At 43.0% G+C, this 20,247-nt stretch overlaps 1 protein-coding gene across 1 annotated transcript in view; it reads left to right on the top strand.

Annotated features, from left to right (window-relative positions):
- The window catches only part of NUP155 (nucleoporin 155), a 75,327-nt gene that overhangs the window by 19,948 nt on the left and 35,132 nt on the right, over positions 1–20,247 (top strand). The window contains exons 10-17 of the mRNA XM_082248148.1: positions 128–225; positions 5,314–5,466; positions 6,046–6,146; positions 6,991–7,161; positions 8,519–8,629; positions 10,581–10,675; positions 16,189–16,277; positions 18,457–18,519. Of these exons, the coding sequence (XP_082104274.1) occupies positions 128–225; positions 5,314–5,466; positions 6,046–6,146; positions 6,991–7,161; positions 8,519–8,629; positions 10,581–10,675; positions 16,189–16,277; positions 18,457–18,519 (881 nt within the window). The remainder of the gene's footprint in view (positions 1–127; positions 226–5,313; positions 5,467–6,045; positions 6,147–6,990; positions 7,162–8,518; positions 8,630–10,580; positions 10,676–16,188; positions 16,278–18,456; positions 18,520–20,247) is intronic.

The raw sequence follows: 20,247 nt of genomic DNA, 5'->3' as shown, positions 1-20,247 counted from the left end.
TTTTTTTTTTTTTTTTTTTTTTTTTTTTATTTTTTTTTTTTTTTTATTTTGTGTGTGTGTGTGTAAAGAAAGTAAGAAATAAAAAAACATTTTTCTTTGTAATTTTTTTATTCCTGCTTCCATGTAGGACTATAGACCGCACAGTATTTAAGCCCATTGTTCAGATTGCTGTGATTGAGAAATCGGAATCTGTAAATTGTCACTTGCTCGCAGTCACACATGCAGGTGAGTTCCCTTAACCATTGCATTAAATACATGGTTTTATCTTCACAGCTGCTAAATTATTTAGAAAATAAGACTACACAAAGGCAAGGGAAATATTCAGTTTTCATTGATAGATGCAAGTTTTATTTTACTACTGAGAATCTCCAAAACCTCAGCAATATTTTTTTTTTCCTTTAAGTGTCGGTTTACACTGGGGCGACGCGACTCTGTACTACTTCGGGGGTGACTTGTGCATTCCCATGCACCACGACTTCGGAGCGACTTGCACGGACTTCACATAATGGAAGTCTATGCAAGTCGCTCCGAGGTCGCCCCGAAGTAGTACAGGACCCTTTTTCTAAGTCGGAGCGACTTGTGTCGCTCCTATTAGAACGGGTACTGTAGCAGTCAATGGACCGCGAGGGAGCGCGACTTGTCAGGCTAGTCGCGCTAGTGTGGACCGGGTCTTATAACCAAAGAAGTATCAGCCTAAAGTACAGAATGCAGATTAGAATCCAACCTTGGATGTCCCAAAACATAATTAACAGTTTACACTGTGTCTTGATTTCTGTATTGTGTATTTGGCCCCTTTCTCACGGGGCGGATCCGCTCGGCGGATTCGGGTAGCTCAGCTTGGATTGCTACGTTGATCCTGGCTGACCAGGTGGATGACAGGTCCGTCACTGCTCACTGTGCAGAGACAGACTTGTCAGAGTCCCACTCTGCTCTATGGGGAGATCGGAGGAAAAGGACAACATGTCCCTTTTTCATCTGATCCGACCCGCTGGACGGATGGCGAATGTATCCCCATCCGTCTGTTGTACCGGATGACAGATAGGTGTCAGCAGACACCTCTCCGCTGACCTCTGCCTCTCCATAGAGGAGAATGGGTGGCCCGATTTAGGTCTGCCTGAAAAACAGACCGGCTGACCTGATCGGTCCGATCCGGTGAAAGAGGCTTTACTGTAGCTGCTGCATAAATATTATTATTATGTTCAACCAAGAAGAATCTAAGGATACATTTGCAGACAGATAGGCAGCAGTCTTTGTTAACAGTTGAAAGGGTTGTTGGGAATTATAATAGTCCATCTTGTGCTTACCTTTTTTTAAAGTAGTATTAAACTCAAACCAATGTTATATTGCAGCTTACCAAATCTTAGATGTGGTGGCTACCTTAGCTTTCTTTTTTTAGGTTTTCTTTTTTCACTTGATGTTCTGGCCCATGCTGTAAGTCTGCTTTTACTGAGTTGTGTGTTATTGGCTCAAATTGTACACTGAAATATATAAAACTTTTGGCTTTTTAACCACTTCAGTACAGGCCCCTTTTACCCCCTTCCTGCCCAGGCCAATTGTCAGCGCTGCGGCACTGTGACAATTGCGCAACCATGCAACACTGTACTCGTATTAAACTTTTATCATTTTTTTCCCTCACAAATGGAGCTTTCTTTTGGTGGTATTTGATCACCACTGGATTTTTTATTTTTTGCTAAAGAAATAAAGACCAAAAATTTTGAAGTCAAACAGTTTTTTTTGTTTTTTCTTCCTTTCTGTTAAATATTGTAAGTATTCTCCTTCACTGACAGGCACTGATAGGTGGCGCCAATGGGCACTGATAGGTGGCTTTGAAAGGCGGCACTGATAGGCAATGACTGGTGGTACTGATGGGCACTGATGAGGAGGCACTGACAGGCATCAGTGATGGTCACTGATTGGCATCCCTGGTGAGCATAGGTTGGCACTTTAGGTGGGCACTCTTGGGCATTCTTGATTGGTCTGCACTGATAATCAATGTGCTGATTATCGGCGCAGACCTGCCTGTCTGGAGAGCTCTCCTCTACCCACTCCTTGTCAGCTTGAATAGAGGTAAAGCCGATAATCTGCACTTCCTGGTTACAATGTGACCAGCTGTGATTGGACACATAGTAAAGAGCCAACGTCATAGGTTCTTTACAGAGATCGGGGATGCGGTGTGTCAGAACGACACACCCAACTATCGATCGCCGCACTGTGTGTCCTCGGGGGAGGGGGGGCATGCTGCTTATCCTTCTGGAAGTCATATGATGTCAGGGTAACTGATTCCCCTGCCCGCTCGTCAATCTGTTTATAGGCCAGGCGGGAAGTGGATAACACAAAATTTACAAGTATATTTGTTGTATTTGTGCTTGCCCCTTCGAGACTGAACCCCAATCGAACCACTAAATATACAGACAGAATGCATGCTCTGGAAAAGGTTTGTATTCCTGTCCATTCAGTCCTGAGATCTACACCGCTTTTAAACACCCTATGGCCCATTCTGTCAGGGTGAGAGACATTAATTTTCTCTGCTGCAGTTCAGTAACATTTACAGGTATTGTCCTTCTCCTAGTCTGTTATTACATAGTGGCATAAGAAGCATGACAGCATTTTGCTATTACTCCTAATAGCATGTTGGCACATTAGCACTGCAGCACAACGAACTGGCTCCCTTTTGCGGCTTCTCCCTTTTCCAGTTAAAACTCTGCTGTATATAGAAATACAAGAGGCTGATTCCAGGCTAAAGTGGTTGTAAAAAGCACAAGGTTTTTTTTTTCCTTCATATATTCTTTGCATGACGGTAAAAAACCTGTGTACAGCGGCCACCCCTAATACTTACCTTAGCCTCCTCTTGATCCAGCTATGTCCACAAGAGCCTTTCCTCCTTCAGGACTTGCACTGCTGATTGGCTTTTTGCATCAGCGGTAGCCATTGGCTCCCCACTGCTGTCAACCACAGCCAGTGAGCGAATAGGAAGATGGAGGGGGTGAGCCAGTTGTGCGGTGCCATGTGTGAATGGACACACCAAGCCACAGATCGGGAGTATACCCGCTTGGGTGCCCCCACAGCACGCTGCTTGCTGCGGGGGCAGGAGCACAGGCGTGGGACCCGAGAAGAGGAGGATCCAGGCAGTGGTTTCGCACAGAGCAGGTAAGTATAACATTTATTTATTTTTTTTAAAAAAGCTTTAATATCGCTCAGGCTCGGGTCACACTATTGCGATGCGGGAAGGCTGCGAATTCGCAGCCTTTTCCCGCATCGCACACGCACCCCCGGCAGTTCACACTGCCATATGCGATACGCTGGGGGTGTCAATGTAATCTTAACGACACCCCCAGTTTGATCGCATATCGCAGTGCGATCGTGCAGTTCGCACAGGATGGGATCGCACAAGTGTGAACCGCTGTGCGATCCGATCCTGATGCGGCTGCAAAAATGCCTCCTGTGCGTGTTTGCACCGGGTGCGATGCGAATTTAGCCATACAAACTGTATGGCTAAACTCGCACCGCACAGCTGATCGCATGTAATGTCGGAGCAGTGCGCTCCGACATTACATGCGAACCCGGCACTCGCATGAGTGTGAACCGGGTCTTAAAATTTAGGTACTTGCACTGCTTGCATTTAAAACAAATTATGTTTATTTGTGTATTAATTACAGCGCTGCATTTATTTGTTTTATCTGTCTGGAGTTCCTTTTTACGAGACTCGTTGAAAGCTGTGCCATGTTTCTGCCGACCCCCTCCATTGCATCTTCATAATTTAAGTGCTTAGTGGGGATGAGCAGAGGGATCTTTCGGATTCCTCCATATGGCTTGTTGTATTCTATCTGTCACACTCCTTACAGGCTCTCTGACCGTTTGTGGATGGCGCCAACATATAATCATTGTAAAATTTTCACCAGCACACCCTGGTATAGTGATAATCTTGTCCATTATTCTCATTAAGTCACAGGCTGATGTTTCCGGACCTAGCACGATCGCTTTAAAAAAGGTATCCCAAAACATTGGCCTGATGCCTGTTACTTTATGTGAGTAATGGACAAGATTATCACCGTACCAAGGTGTGCTGGTGAAGATCCCTAGTTCATGATGATTTCTCATGCTGACTACATCATGTATGTCAGATCCTGGAACTATAGGTTTTTTTTTTTTTTCAACCCACGGCTTTGGGTCCATTGCAGTGGATCTCAAATGCTTCTCAACTGTTGTCAGTGCTGTGAATTGTCATGTTTCTAACAAAAATTGTAACGGATTAAATCAGCCTGGCTTCATGAATTTATTCAGCCCTGTTTATTTTAATAGGATTTTATTATTTCTGATTAATTTGTCATGTTAGGGAGATTTTTCTCTTTGCCCATGTAGCCTAAAGGGATGGCGTCTTTGCATGGCCCTGAACCCCTTATATTATCCCCTCAGCTCTCCTTCACCTGCAGCCTGCGAAACTAATTGGTGTTTCTGGGTATGTGGCCCGCTCCTCTTTGCCATTCCTCAGCCAATCACTAGACCTGTGCTCTGTCACAAGCCGAGGGAGAGATGTTGCTACTCCCCCTTGTTGCCGACACTGATAAATTCAGTGCCCATTGAGCAAGGAATTGTGAGGGAGCACAGGCAAAATGAGTATATGGGGTCCCCTGTGTAGTGATACTATCACCTGCTCTGAATGGGCAAGGTGAGCGTCTCTTCAAAGGTATTTAGTCAGAAAATAACCCTAATCCGGGGGTCGGCAAGCCATCGTTTTGAGTCGACCGCTGGGAGCTGTCTGGTGGATCTTGAGAATGGCGTGACTGTGACCTCTGCCTCCCCTCAGCCTCCGCCGTTCTCGTTCACTGCAGAGCGGAGAGCGGGAGGCAGCACAGTGTTGAATGGAGGGTGGAGGTGGGACCGCTTAGCAACCAATCACTAGCTTATGAAATGTGAACTCCGGCAGCTCTTGCTCCCGCCTTCCACCCAGCACAATCCATGCTCTGCTGTACACACACTGGCAGGTAGGAAGTGCTTCCTGCACAGCGCTGTGTGTATGTGGGGGTTGTTGGAGGGGGGACAAAGGACACCACAGTGAGGGGGAGGTGGTAAGGTGTCGATACTCCTTTTGAGGGGGTGTGATGTGAAGGGGGACAGTGGGGTGATGTGAATGGGGGGCAGAGAACACTGCAATGAGGGGTGGGGTCAGGGAGAGGTTAAGGGGGCAGAGGACATTGCATATAGTACAGTTATGTGTGTATGTTCCCATCTCATGTGTATTCTTCTTTATTTTTTTGATGCTACAACACAAGTAGTTAAATGTATAAATCTGACAGCTCTTTCTTCTGTTCCAAGGTGTTCGTCTGTACTTTACTACTGGTCCATTCAAACAACTAGCAACACGTCCAAGCACGTTGGCATTGGTGCATATCCGCCTACCTCCAGGATTCTCCGCCTCCTCCAATGTAGAAAAACCTTCAAAAATCCACAAAGCTCTGTATAACAATGGTGAGCTCTTCACCAGGGGCATGGGGTTTTTGTTTTTTGTTTTTTTAGTACAGTCCAAGATGTCCATCTGTCCAGTAAATTGAAGTCTTATCTGAAAAATATTTTGCTTGAGTTAGTTGATGTATGATGTCAAAATTTGATGTCATCAACAATTTGATTTTATGTCCTTCTGCTGGTCTTAGTTTAAAAAGTATAAAGCTCTACACAATACCAGTTGTATGTATTTTCCATAGTGTTAGATCTGATTAAATTGTAATTCCACCCCACACTGTTTAGATACCGGAGGGTTCTCTCATTTCTCACTCTGCATACCTACATTATTATTTCTCCTTCCCTCCTTTTTTCACTTTACTCCATGGATCATGCAGTGAGGGGCATTAGAGCAGAGTTGGCAGGAACAAACATTGGGCCAGGGTGATCTGTTGAAGTGTTCACTATCTATACATACCGTGGACATACCCCATCTATAAATGAAATAGAACAGTTTTTTTTTTTTCTAAGTAGTTTGCATTTGTTTATAAAAATGTAACAAAATACGCGTGTGTACACAAAATTACATTGACATTCTGTCTCCGCCAGGTGTTTTGCTAATGACCGCATCTGAAAATGAGGATCATGATATTCTCTGGTGCATCAACCATGACTCCTTCCCATTTCAGAAGCCATTGATGGAGATACAGGTGAGCACTTTCAATTTTATTACTAAAGCGGAACCATTTTTTAGAATACTGATTTCGCTGACTGGTTCTGCTCTTCACCCCCTCTTGGCTGTGACTTTACTTGACCAGAATATGACTGACTGGTCCATGTCTCTTAAATAGGATCTTCCACTGATGCTGATTGCTCCACGCTTATGAACAAATTGCTGTTTCTTTAAATTTAATTTGTGACTGTTTATTGGAGGCTACTGTCTCCTGCATGGGTCTCATGTCAATAGACATGTTTAGGACACTTTGACTTTAAAGCTGGACTGTAGAACTTGCATCTGGATGGAGATCTCATAGGAGAACTTGCATCGAGAAGCATCTGGTCCACATGGCCTTCAAGGGACATTTCTTGAGATCTGCTCTTATTACATTTTCACCTCCAAACTTCCTATGTCTCTGCAGAACTCCATCAAACCCTATCAGATTTTCTAGATCAAGGTGCCAATGCCCTAGTTCCTGTAGTATAACTGTTTTAAGGATTCCCTACACCTAGAATCTTTCCAGGAGCTGTGTTGCAGGTGGGGGATGTAGAACTTCTTGTTTCCAGGTTCAACAACAAACTAAAAAAGTTTTTTTTTTCCAAGTACAAGCATCCTCTGGAGGAAAAAGTGCCTTTCTTCCCCTGAAACCTCTTCCTTGTCTGCTTTGTGTGATTTAGGTAGAGGGCATTCTGGTGGACATCCTTGCTCTGTATTGGCCAGATCCAGTACCTTCTCTCCAGAATATTATTGCCATGTACGTGCAAAACCATTGTTCTGCTAGTCATTTTGATTGTCACATGACCACTGTTTTTTTGGGGGTTTTTTTTTTAATGCAGGTGACTGTTCATGTTGATGGCCATTCCTGGGCTCTTTCTTCCATTGATGAAGGCCAGGTGGAAAAGATAATGACTCCATTAAACAAGGACATCATCCCTGTTACTGACTCTCCTGTTATAATCCGCCAGCACATGGTCCCACCAAAGAAGTTTGTTCTTCTCTCCGCAAAGGTTTGTCTGACATTTTCACCCCGCTCAGTCTACTGAAAATATAGCTTAAGGCAAAACTTCTTTTTTTTTTTTCGTTTTGGATAGTGTAGCGAGATTAAAACACTTTAATTCACATTTATTATACACGTAGCGTCCTCCCTTTTTACATTTTCTTTCTTCAGTTGCAAATAGGCAACAGACTTACAATGCTGTTTACCTTTATTACTGAAAATGAAAGTAAAAGAAAAACCCATTTGGGTTGTTCTTGGAATAGTAAGAGAGCTGAAGTCTTCTAATGGGGCAATCCAGAGGTTGCCTCACTTTGGAGAGATTTCCTATAACTTCCTGTTTTGGCTATGGTATAGGAAGTGAAGGGATATCTCCCTAATGGATTACAGATGGAAAATAACCTTACCTTATTCTATCCAAAATGGAAGAAAAAAAAAAAAAGTTTTGCCTTTTAGTTTCATTCAATGTGTCTTTCCTAATTCTACGTCACAGTACACAGAGGACTTGAAATTCACGACTACTTGGCTTATGCTGTCCCCTTCAGATGAATGGAAACTGGCCAAAAAATAAATAAACCCCCCACCCAGGTATAACTCCCCCTACCTCAGCTAAGTCTCTCTTTTTAGCTAGTTTTCTTAGATGATGGTTGTGCCTACAGATTTGGCGCAGGATTTCCTTGTGTGGGCCTAGTCCTGGGATTTCCTGCCCATTTCTTCACGCCCCTGATGGCGTAGAGGGGAGTTTAATCCAGGTCAGTCGCTGTGCCCTGATAGCCAAGGATTCTACTCTGACCCCTCATGCAAGGGACTGTAATGTTTCGAGTCGGTGTTTGATGCTGGGGGCAGCCATCTCCAGGCAAATCTTATTTGGTGATGAGGTATCATAGGAAACTGTTGAAGATCTGCAATCCTTTGTGGATAAGTCCTCCCAGGAGGAATCTCCACGTCCAGATCTCAGACACAGAAGGCCATAATGGGCTTCCTAGCGAATGTGGTGCGCACTAACCTGAAGTCGCCATTGCTGGATTCCTCCTCCCCTAATGAGAAAGGCGAAGTCCTCTGGTGTCATGTGATGTAAGATTTAAGAAATTAGGATCTTTTGGTTAACCTGTAAACTCCTTTTCTTGAAGTACATCACATGACACAGAGATCCCATTACTCTTGTCTGTTATTTGCTCGCTACAAAACTGAAGCTTAGTTGAGCTGAAAGGAGTTTTTCTTGGGTGGGGAATTATGCCTTTTTTCTCCAAGTGATTATGCACCTACAAAAGTCTTGAATATGAAGTCCTCTGGGTCCTGTAAAAAGGTTTTTACAGGTAAACCAAATGTCCTAGTTTATTTATTGATGACCTGTTCTTTATGAATTACAGGGGAGTCACATCTTCCACAAGCTTAGACCTGTGGATCAGCTGCGACACCTTCTTGTCGCCAATACTGGAGGAGATGGAGAAGAAATTGAGCGGTTCTTTAAACTGCATCAGGTAACTTTTTTAGGAAACCTTTTATATCTGCAGAGACGAAAATAGAAATCCAAAGCATTTTATTAATGTATTACATTTAACAGAACAAAAAAAAAGTGAAATGGTTTTCTATTTGATATTTACACCTTGCAACTAGCAGATAGTGAGCACATGATACTCTGGGTTTTAGATCATTTACTGCTTTCCTGTGAACTAAATAGAAGGATCTTAAATTACACACAGTTGATGGACTTGGAGAAGGGAAACCTACACGTCTCATTTGGATCTTGAGCCTGCAAGGAGCCGTCAGCAACTTCAGAGTTGAAGTTGCGCTTTCTTGCTAACCTACAATTACGGACTGTAGCAAAAAAACACCATGTACTAAATGTTTTGTTTGTAAAATAAGGATTGAAATCACAAATTTAATGCATATCCAAAAAATGTATTTGAACCAAAACAAATAGGGTTTGCTAAAAGGAAAAAAAAAAACAGTGATTACCCTTAAAGTGGTTGTAAAGTCAGGATAATAACTGCCATCCTCTGTTTTATCAAGAGCTAAAGTACTGAGTGTCCATTTTTATACAATTCGAATCCTAAATCCCTTCTCTCACAGCACCCATGTGATGTCATGTGACATTCCTCTGCTCTCCTTCCTGGATTTTCCCCGGAATGCAGAGGGGAGGGTCTGGGATAACCCTGTAATGTCAGCCGGCCAGCAGAGGAAGGTCACATAACTTCACTTCGGTGCTGTGAGAGAAGGTACAGTATTTAGAATTAAAATTATAAAAAAAATGGACACACAGCTCTTTCTGTATATTTTGATAAAACCGAGCGGATGGCAGTTTATAAATGGTATTTTCAAGCAATGAGTAAGAGCAGCAGGAGGGGAGGGGAGGGGCGGGGAGGAGATTGGCTCTCCCACACTGACTTTGGAACTGACAGGCAGAGAGGGAGAGACCCAGAGCAGACAGTGGGATGACGGAGGCACGTAAACTGACCATGGATCAGCAGCAATGATTACAGTGGTCAGCATACACGGGGGCACAGGCAGGATCGACCAGGTATTTTACGTCATACAGTGGGCCAAATTATACAGCACAAGCACTGTGCTGTTTAACATGCTTTAAAGGACCAGGATGTTTTTATTTTATTTTTTTAGGGTTACAAACGCTTTAAGCTTAACGTCACATTTTTTTAATTTTTCTTTTTGCGGAGGCCTAGCTGGTATTAAAAAAAAAAAAAAACTCCTCCCCTTTTTATTTAGCACAGGCAGTGGTGAGCATGCCCCTTGGGGGCACATCACCACGCCAGACGGGTTTTCTTTGCCCCTGGATAGCCCAATGTAAACATTTCATTACGTGACAGCTGCATTTTCCAGTAGAGTTGACTTTTAAACTGAAGCTAAGGTCAAATAGATCAAGCTTGCTTTGGCACTGGCTTGTGGAAAAGCTTGCACCTGTATTAAGGAGCCACGGTTAAAATAAATAATAGATGATTATGATTGCAGTGTGCAGGGAGGGGGTGTCAGACCACTGGGGACCCAGGCCGCTGCACTGTGTGCGAGTAGCAGTCTGACTTTCCTGCTGCCAGCTGAAAAGAACCTAAGCCACAACATATTTTATTGCTGTGTATGTACAGTAGTAAATATAGAGGGTTAATTCGGGCTTTGAAATATAGCCAAAGCCTTTTTTTTTTTTTCTTTTTTCATAGAAAAGGCTGTCGGGGTCCCCAGTGGAAGATTTATTTTCTATTTCTGTTCAACTTGTCATTCAAACTTTTGGTTTTTTTTTCTTGCGTCCAATTTTGGTGACTGATAACCTGGACAGATAGAAAATCTCCCTGTTGGTGACACAAGGTAATAAAAACCTGGCAGAGGCTCTATGTCTTACACTAATCCAACAGGAACAGGTTTCATGTGTGATGTTGGCTTTGTGCGCAGTTGATTTTGATTTTTGCTTCTTCTGTTTCAAAGGAGGATCAGGCCTGTGCAACATGTTTAATACTGGCATGCTCCTCATCTGCATCTGATCGGGAAGTGTCCACCTGGGCTACACGGGCATTCTTCAGGTATTTTCATTATAGTATGTTTTTCTTTCTCATCACTTGAGCAACACAGAAAATCTCTCATCTTTGGGTTATACTGCTGCTTACAGCATGCCTAGTTTTCTGCTAGTGTCCTAGGAGGTTGGACATCTTTTTAACTTTGCGAGACATTATAATGATGCTCCAAGATAAGCTTGCCACCATAGAATCTCACATGTCTCTCACTCAGTTCACTCCACTGGAATTATGTAGTATAAAAATACAGGACAGCTGCACTCCAAACATCTTTACCTTTTATTGCACATATAGTAAAAGCACCTGAAAACAAGTGTGCAGTCACTGTGGGGACTGAACAAAGTCAACGCATTTCAAGCTGGCTCAGCACTTCAGTGAGGTTCCCTCACTGATAGAAGTCGTGGAGCAGATGCCTGGGGCCTTGGAGCATAAGTCTGGAGAATCTCCAATTCTGTGAATTTTATGATTCCTGTGGAAATCCAAAGGATATTCCATCTAGGTCTATCATGGGATTTCACACCAGTCTCCCCATTGTCTTCCATTCCTGCAAACAGAACTGAGCTAGAGCTCTCAGTCAAATCTGAACTCTTGCTCGGTTAGAATGTTAACCCATACAACCCTTGCTTAAAGCGATTTGTGACGGTAACAAACATGTCTATATCTGCACTGTGCAATGGAATCAAAATGTGGAATTGCACAGAGCGGCTGAAAACCTCCTCTTCTCGAGTCCCCCGCTGGCACTCATGGCCCGCCCCTCTTCTCCCTGTCTTGTGCACTCATGGGGGCACTTGTGAGTGCTTGCTCCTGAGCCCCGCTGCTGTGTACCATGACACACACAGAGGGACTTGGCCCGCCCCCACTCCTTTTGTCACTGGCTTTGATTTGACCACACTGGCTCCCGGTGCCCGAGCAAAGCCAGCGAGACCCAGAAGTGAGGGAAGAGAAGAGCTGCAGGTGCGCGCAGTGCTGGATGGAATAAGTGCTCAGGTAAGTTTAAAGGGGGGGGTGAGGGGGATGCTGATGTGATGCCTCAGTAATTTTTACCTTAATGCAAGGAATGCATTAGGCCCCTTTCACACGGGCGATCTGATCCGATCCGCCTGTCAGTTTTTCAGGCAGACCTGATCGGATGCTCCATGCATCCCTACGGGGCAGCGGATGTCAGCGGGGACATCTCCGCTGACACCCACTGCTATCCAATTCCGATCCTGTCCGTGAAATCCGGACGGATGGAAACCCTATTTTCCATCTATCTGGAGGATCGGATCGGATGAGAACGGACAGACGGTCCGTTCTCATCCGATCTCCCCATAAAGGACAGAGGGGATCTGACAGCTCTGTCTCTGCACACAGAGTGGAGACGGAGCTATAATCCACCTGCTCAGCGGGGGATCGGCTGATGGATCCCCCGCTGAGCAGAGAACGGACCTTGACGGGCGGTGCACCGTGTGAAAGGACCCTTAGGGTAAAAAAAAAAAAAAATGAAGCTTTAGAACCACTTTAATAAATGGTAACAAGCTTCAATGTCTGTTTGGTATTATGACTCGGTTTTTCTCCTTTTGCCTGTGAAGACATACTTTACTAGTGATGTAAGGCTCTTTTGGCCTCATCTGATGTAAGCTTCGTATGAAAGGTCCTATAGGCAGCTCTTCAGCTGCAGGCAGTCCACTTTTATTTTAATTGATTTTTCACATTGGACCTGTCAGTGATTGCTGTGTTCCACACCTATCACTCAGGACTGCGTTTGGTCATCCCGACTGTGCAAGACTTCCTATGTTCCTCAGTGGGCAAACAATAGAATTTTTGCATTAACTGTAAAATCCTTTTCTTGGAGTCCAGTGCAAGACATACTGTAGGTCCCATCTTTGTGTTTTACAATAATGCTGTTTATACTGCTCTGCTTTATAAGCAAGCTGGTAGTGAGACGGGTTATTGTGTGCTGGCCTGCAGTTTTATGTTTGCCATTGTCCAACTTCCCCCTGTAGGCGGCCGTAATACCAAAAGGTGAAGGACTTTCTTTGTCCCTCAATGGACTCCCAAGGATTTTACAGTGACCACAAAAGTCCTTTAATGCCATTGCGTCAGAATGAGAACTCACTAAAGCGGTAGTATCCCGCTTTTTGACACTTTTAACTACAGGTAAGCCTATAATTAGGCTTACCTGTAGGTACAAATAATATCTCCTAAACCGCCACGGTTTAGGAGATATTTGCAGTGCATGCAGCCGCTCACGCGAGTGGCGCATGCGCTCTGAAGGTCCGGCGGACCTTCAGCTTTCCTCGCCGGCAGCTTGCCGGAAAATCACTCCTGCGCGCATGCGCGGGAGTGACGTCATCGCGGCTCCGGCCAATCACAGCGCTGGAGCCGCTGAACCCAGAAGAGACGCAGAGGGATCATGGCAGTGCCCGCAGCGATGTCCGGGGGTCCGTGTCGGAGCTTCGTTCTAAGGTAAGTAATACATAATGAGCTAGCATGCGATGCATACTAGCTCATTATGCCTTTTGTCTTGCAGGTTTTTTTTTTGTTTTTTTTGTTTTTTTTTTCGGGTTTACAGCCGCTTTAGCATGTCTTTTTGCAGTCAGTTGCACTTTAGTTTTCCTTCATGGCAATAATAAAATACTTTTACAAACCAAAAGCAGAAACAGGCTGGTCTTTGGGAAAACGTGATTAGAAATGGTTGTTTACTTGATGAAGTTTCTGCTGAAGGCATGCAAATGCAAGTTCATAAAACAAGCAAAATGGCAGTAAATGCCATGAATTATTCTCTATATACCCCTGTTATATGGAGGAATTTATTTATTTTTCTAAAGTTCTCATTTTGTGTTTTATTTTAAAGGGAGGGGAGGGAAGGTCATGCCAGCAAATAAGACTGCAACTACATGGACAATTGTGCATTGAAATCGCTAGCACTGGAATGTAGTACTGATTAATTTCTCATAATGGCACAATGTACAAATTATACCCAATGACATGCCTTTGCATGCTAATTGTGTATGTAAGCAGGCTACCCATGTTCCTTGCACATTGCCGATACATGCAGATGGGTCCCTCTTAGACAAAGGGTCTCAGGACTGCTTCCATCATTCTCTGCCCATACTCTAACTGAATTCATGTGCATGGATGCAGGTCTTAGACCCCTTACCGTTGCTCAAGTTAGGGTTTGTGAACTTGTACAAGGAACAAAGGGCCTGTGTTACAATAAATCCCCCAGGTCACCTTACACTTGTTCGAAGAGATGGTCCACTCTCACCATCAGGAGAATGCGTTCCTCTCCCCAACCACCACCCACTCCTTCACCAACCGGGTTTACACCAGTACATAACACCTCACAGTAATTATCGTTCCCAGGTACTGGTTGCACTCTTGACTTCACTTTATACTGTTAACTTTGCGGGGGGCTAATAACTATTATGTTGTGTTTGTTATGATATTCCATATATTACTATTGTTTGTCACCTATATCTCCTATGTTTTCCTAATTTGTAATGTCTGATATTCCTTAACCACTTCTCGACCAGGAGGTTTTACCCCCTTAATGACCAGGCCATTTTTTGCAATTCGACACTGCATTACTTTAACCACTTGCCGACCAGCCACCGCAGATATACGGCAGTAGGTCGCCAGGTTCTCTCGAATCGCTGTACCTGTATGGCGCTTTGCGGGAGTGATCGTGGAGGCACACAGGCCCATTCACCAGCGGGGAAGCTGATTCGCAGGGTCGGCACCCGCGATCCGTGGAGAGCGAACGGCGGTCTGTTGTAAACACAGCAGACTGTTGTTCTCTCAGCAGTCATCACAGGGCTCCTGTGTTCCTCCTATTTAGGAACACTGGTCCCTGTGTTGATTCTTTAATCCCACCCCCCACCCCCATAGTTAGAAAACACCCCCCCCAGGCATACATTTAACCCTTTGATCGCCCCTGGGTTAATGCCTTCCCTGCCAGTGTCATTAGTACAGTAACAGTGCATATTTTTAGTACTGATTACTGTAGTAATGTCACTGCCCCCCCCCCCCAAAAAAATGTCAGGTGTCCGATGTGTCTGTCGCAATGTCGAAGTCCCGCTAAAAATCGCTGATCACCGCCTATACTAAAAAAGTAAAAAAAATAAATAAAAATGACATCTTTCCACTAGTTTGTAGACGCGATAATTTTTGCGCAAACCAATCAAAATATGCTTATTGGGATTTTTTTATTTTTGTTTTACCAAAAATATGTAGCATAATACAAATTGGCCTAGAATGATGAAAACATTTGATTTTTTTTATTTTGGGGGGGGGGGGGGATGTTATATAGCTGAAAGTGAAACATTTTGTGTTTGTTTTTTTGTTTTTTCAGAATTGTCGTTTTTTTTTTTTTTTTTTTGTTTATAGCGCAAAAAATAAAAATCGCAGAGGTGATCAAATACCACCAAAAGAAAGCTCTATTAGTGGGAAAAATAAGACCTCAATTTTTTTTTTGGGTACACCTTCGCACCACCACGCAATTGTCAGTTAAAGTAATGCAGTTCCGGATCTCAAAAAATGGCCTGGTCATTAAGTGGGAAAATCTTCTGGTCCAGAAATGGTTAACTGACCTTTTTTTTTCCTCACAAATAGAGCTTTCTTTTGGTGGTATTTTTTACTTTCGGCTATTAAATATTCCCAATAAAAAAATAAAGAATTTTTTCATAATCCAATTTTGTTTTCAGTATTTTAGGCCAATATGTATTCTGCTACATATTTTTGGTAAACAAAAATCACAATAAGTGTATATTGATTTTGTTTGCACAAAAGTTATCACATCTTCATAGTAGGGAAAAGATTTATGTCATTTTGTTTTATTTATTTTTTTACTAATAACTGCAGAGATGAGCAATTGTTTGCGAGACTGCGACATTGCGGCTGACAGATCAAACACCTAGCTGACATTTTTTACACTTTTGGGGGGGACCAGTGACCTTGCTACAGTAATCAGTGCTAAAAATATGCACGGTTACTGTACTAATGACATTGGCAGGGAAGTGGTTAACATCAGCGGCGATCAAATGGTTAAATGTGTCCCTAGGGGGTGCTTTCTAACTGTGTGGGGGATGGGCTTGCTGAACGAACACAGAGACCAGTGTTCCTAAATGGGAGGAAATACAGGATCCCTGTGTTCATTACTGACAGGACAGTGGTCTGCCGTGTTTACAACTTCAGACCACTGTTCTATCTCCACAGGGAGCGATCGCAGGTGCCCGGTGGACATCCAGGGCCGCCAGACCCGCTGATTGGCTCCCCCTGTGGCCAGTCGGCGCGTGCACAGGTAAGTAGTTTCACGGGACAGAGCACACCTGCCACCGTAGAAGTACGGGGGCTAGTCGACAAGTGGTTAAATGAAAAGAAATTGCACAAAAATAAAATCACATAAGATATGTAACCTTTTCGCCAGCCTTTCTAGTAGGAATTCTGACTATAACTGCTGGATGACTGGTTAGGAAACAGTGCTGTAAAAAATAAAGTACATGCTCTAATTCTGTGTTCTTTTTCCTGGCTTTATATAGGTATGGTGGCGAAGCACAAATGCGTTTGCAGTCTTCACTTCCGGCCCCCAGCAACGTGGGGCCAATATTTGGCTCTCCGATGCCTGTGGGTAAGTAATATCTCTTTTGTAGGTCTTGATTACATATTTGAGAAGGGGCAAAGGCTGGTAGAAAGGAGGAGGACAGAATTGTGTGAAGTGGCATAGAGTGGAGTGATAGAGGACATATATTTTCCCAGGTGATACATTGCTCAGAAACCGCTAGACTGGAGCAGCTAAAGAAATTGAGATTTATTGCGAAGTAGTCGGACAGCAAATAATGATTACAGCTTAGATCACTAAGATAGTAAAAAACAAACCTACAATACGATATCAGTCATCCTTCTTGATGGTGCAGTTCCTTAAAGGAGATTGACCATTCAGACCTACAGACTGGATTTACACTGATACGGTGTACCTCATTGTATGTCATTTGTTCAGGAATCCTGTACAAATGACGTGCGATTTTGAGCCATACATTATGTATGGCTTATTTCCCACTGGATCCACACCAAAAAGGTACAGGAGACCCGTTTTTGTTTTTTGACTGCTCTGGAATCATGCAATCAATTTCCACATTTCGCACGGTGTTCTGCGAACCGATTTGGGGGTGTCATTAACTTATATTGACACCCACAGTGGTATGCATAGCGCAGCGTGAACTGCCTGCGATTCTTATGCGGTGTGGGAACCCACGCAGGAATTGCTGTGTTGTGGTTCCCGCACCACATAAGTGTGAACCCAGATTCATCACGAGAAATTTTTGTGATGATAGATGTCCTCCCTTTTTTTTTTTTTTTTTTTTTTTTTGTGGGTGTTCTCTTATCCATTTCCTTAGAGGCTGAGGTAGATTGTCCATGTTCTTCCTTTCCTCTTAGCATTGACTTCAGAGGTCTTTGGAACAATAGATGCTGGCTAACAACTGTTAACCTTGCAGTCGCTATTGCTTCCCTGTAGGGCAAGGTCTTGAGCTGGCAATTCGTGAATCGAAATTCAGGCAATTCAACATGGACTGGCCAAATTTCAACTCATGTATGGGCAGGGAGGTTGTACAGAAGTCAATCTACCGATCAGGGCAGTTCTGTACAACTGCCCTGTTGGATTTCCTCAGCTTGATCTGCACTGCCGGCTATAGCTGGCAGTGCTGATTAGTGTGTCCTCATTGCAGGTGAGTCTCTCCGCTGTCAGATTACAATAGCTCAGTGGGGAGGATTCCCACATCCGCTTAGTTTGTGTATGGGGAATCTAGTCACTTTTTTTTTTTTCGTTCGGTTTGCTGGTTGAACAAAAAAAATGACTCGTGGGCTGCTTTACTTCCACAGAAGACAAATTTTAGAGATCTTGTTCCCTTTCTTGCTGTTCACTAGCATGCAACTCTTTCTCACCTTCTGAATCACTGGAAGGCCCAATCAGGTTTATATCCTGGTATGTGCTAGCAAGGCAAAAGTCATTTTGTATTTGCAAAAAATCCTTTTCAAAGTAAACCGCACACCTGCTTCTGGTTCTTCGTTCTTTCTGGACTTCCTGGGCTAGCGTTAAACTGAACAGGAAAAATAGAATTCTGCATTTATATTGGATATTTTGACTACTACTCTTTAGGTTATACACTAAAGTCTGAACATTTTAGACCTGAAAACAGACCTCTCTAGCATTTATCTGTGTTAACCATCAAAGGAAACCTTGTAAACCCTGTCAGTAAAATTTTGGTAAAAGCTGAGATTGGTGAGGCATTTACATTTTGTAGAAGCCATACACCATGCCAACGAAACTTGTCCAGCTTTAATCACCATTGTGATTTGTATAGTCATGAATGTGAGTGTATTGAATAAAAGACAGTACTACTTTTTTCTTATTTTATAAATGACCTCTTGGAACATTTAGCAGACATATTGGTATCTCACTGTATAGCTTATATTGTCCACGTTAATGACTATATAGGTTTTATCAAATTTTCTTATATATATATATATATATATATATATATATATATATATATATATATATATATATATATATATATATATATATATATATATATATAATTTTTTTTTTTTTTTTTTTTTTTGAATAAATAATGTTATTTACTTATCCTACGCTGCCATCCTTCTCTTACCAGTAAAGTACAATATCTTCTAGCTTGGTAGTACATGGATGAGGTACCTCCATATATAGTCCTACTCTCTCTTCTTAAATTTATTTTTATAAATGATCTGTAGCCTTTCAGTAATAATAGCTGTATTTTTATTTTAAGGATCACCAATGCCTGTAGGCAGTCCCATGCCAAATCCTAGCTTCCTGGGCACGCCACAACAAGGTATTTTACTTCCTTATTTGTTATCAATGGTTTATTGAGTCACATTTATGTAAATCTGAAAGCTTGTCAAATGGCTAAATACAAAATCCATAAGAAGCTCTTTAGGTTACTCAAGGATTTGTATTGCTGACCATCCCGAAATTTATACAGCCCTGCCAAACAGTAAACGCCACTTTCAGTTGAAGACTGTAGGAAAAAATATAGTGATGTCCTTTCTCCATCCCATCCTGCTGACTGTCAGTGAAAGAGTAACAGACCAATGAAGTCATCCCTTGCTCCTCCTTATTTCCATGTTCACTGTTAGTATATTTGCACCCAGCTCATCTTATTGGCTCCCAGTCCTGCCCCTCCCAGAGTGCGGATCTCCAGAGGATTGCAACACAAAAAAAAAAAAACAAACACATTAAAAGAAGTATGGCCAAAGCTTCCTTGTTCTCTCCTGTGACCCAAGAGCCAGTCCATGCTTTGGAAGCACCCTGACGATGTCGGATTCCACCCAGATGCCTGACTGGCAGCTGGATCAGCTACTCCGCACACTGCTGAGAGCCTGAGCCAGACACTCCTGGTTCCTCCCCAGCCTGGCGCTCCAGTGAGCGCCGGAGAGGCAGAGCAGAGAGCCCTGGTGACAAAAAGTCTTCCTGCCTGCAGCAACCGAGCAACACATTGATCTGTTGCTTGTAGGTAATAGTGGGAAAAATGTCATTACTGCTTGTTCTTCACTGCCATGTCATAGAAACAAAAAAAAATGGTCTCCTGCCCTCTTTGACAGGGCTGTGCCGTGTGGCAGAGACATTTAAATCTAACAACTGGATGGACAGAAATGCAAATCTTTTGGTAAAAAAGCTTCCTTCTATTTGATTTTTGGATTTAGCTAATTGCCTGGAGATGAGCATAAAACGATCAATGCTATGCCTTTTTGCTATCTTTTTTAATACAGAGCAAAACAATATCTCGCTAACGTCCTGTGCTTTCTGCCTCTGCATTGAAATCTTTAGCAGTGTTGTTGGCCCTGCGCAATCCTTTATGTAATTTCAGAACAACTCTTGCCTATGTTATGAAGGAGGGGAGAAGGTGTTTTGTAGTCCTAATACACTTCCTGTCCATGGTTGACAATGCTGCTTGTACATGGATACAGTACAGTGATTGCTTGTGTAATCCTAGGACGGGGAGTGTTTTTGGCAGAATCACCAGGTGGAAAAAAAAGAAAAAACCTATCCGCATCTAATTGGTAATCTAGCAAATTATTGGCCTTGGCTTTAGATACCCTATTATGCCTGTAATCTAGGTGTTACCTACCACCTTTGAACAAACATCAATTAACTCTACAGTCAGACACTTCTACTTTAAATAATACCTGACTGGCCTGGCTCGGTCATGCAGGCTGGAAGGGTACCATATGCATTCTACCTATTGTTTAACCAGCTGTTAAGGGTGAGGGTGCTGGTCGTGTGCTTGTGTTGCCTGTTTTACTTTTTTTTTATGAAAGATTTAAAGTTGATGACAAAATTGATTAAATTAAATGGGTAGCAAACTGCTTTTTTTTTTTTTTTTTTTTTTTTTTTTTTTTTTTTTTTTTATCCTGCAAGGTAAAGCCATTATGTGCTAGTATGCATCCCATACTAGCACATTATGTGAAACTTGCCTTAAAGTCATCCAGCAGCGTGCTGTCACCCCTGAAGGCGCGTCAGTCTTCACCCGGTCTTCCTTCCAGGTTCACAAACTGTGACT

The sequence above is a fragment of the Pelophylax lessonae genome (genome assembly GCF_965119305.1).
Source record: "Pelophylax lessonae genome assembly, chromosome: 1".
In the NCBI taxonomy this organism is placed as follows: domain Eukaryota; kingdom Metazoa; phylum Chordata; class Amphibia; order Anura; family Ranidae; genus Pelophylax; species Pelophylax lessonae.
Note: the sequence above shows the minus strand (reverse complement) of the source record. Positions and strands in the feature narration are given on the sequence as shown.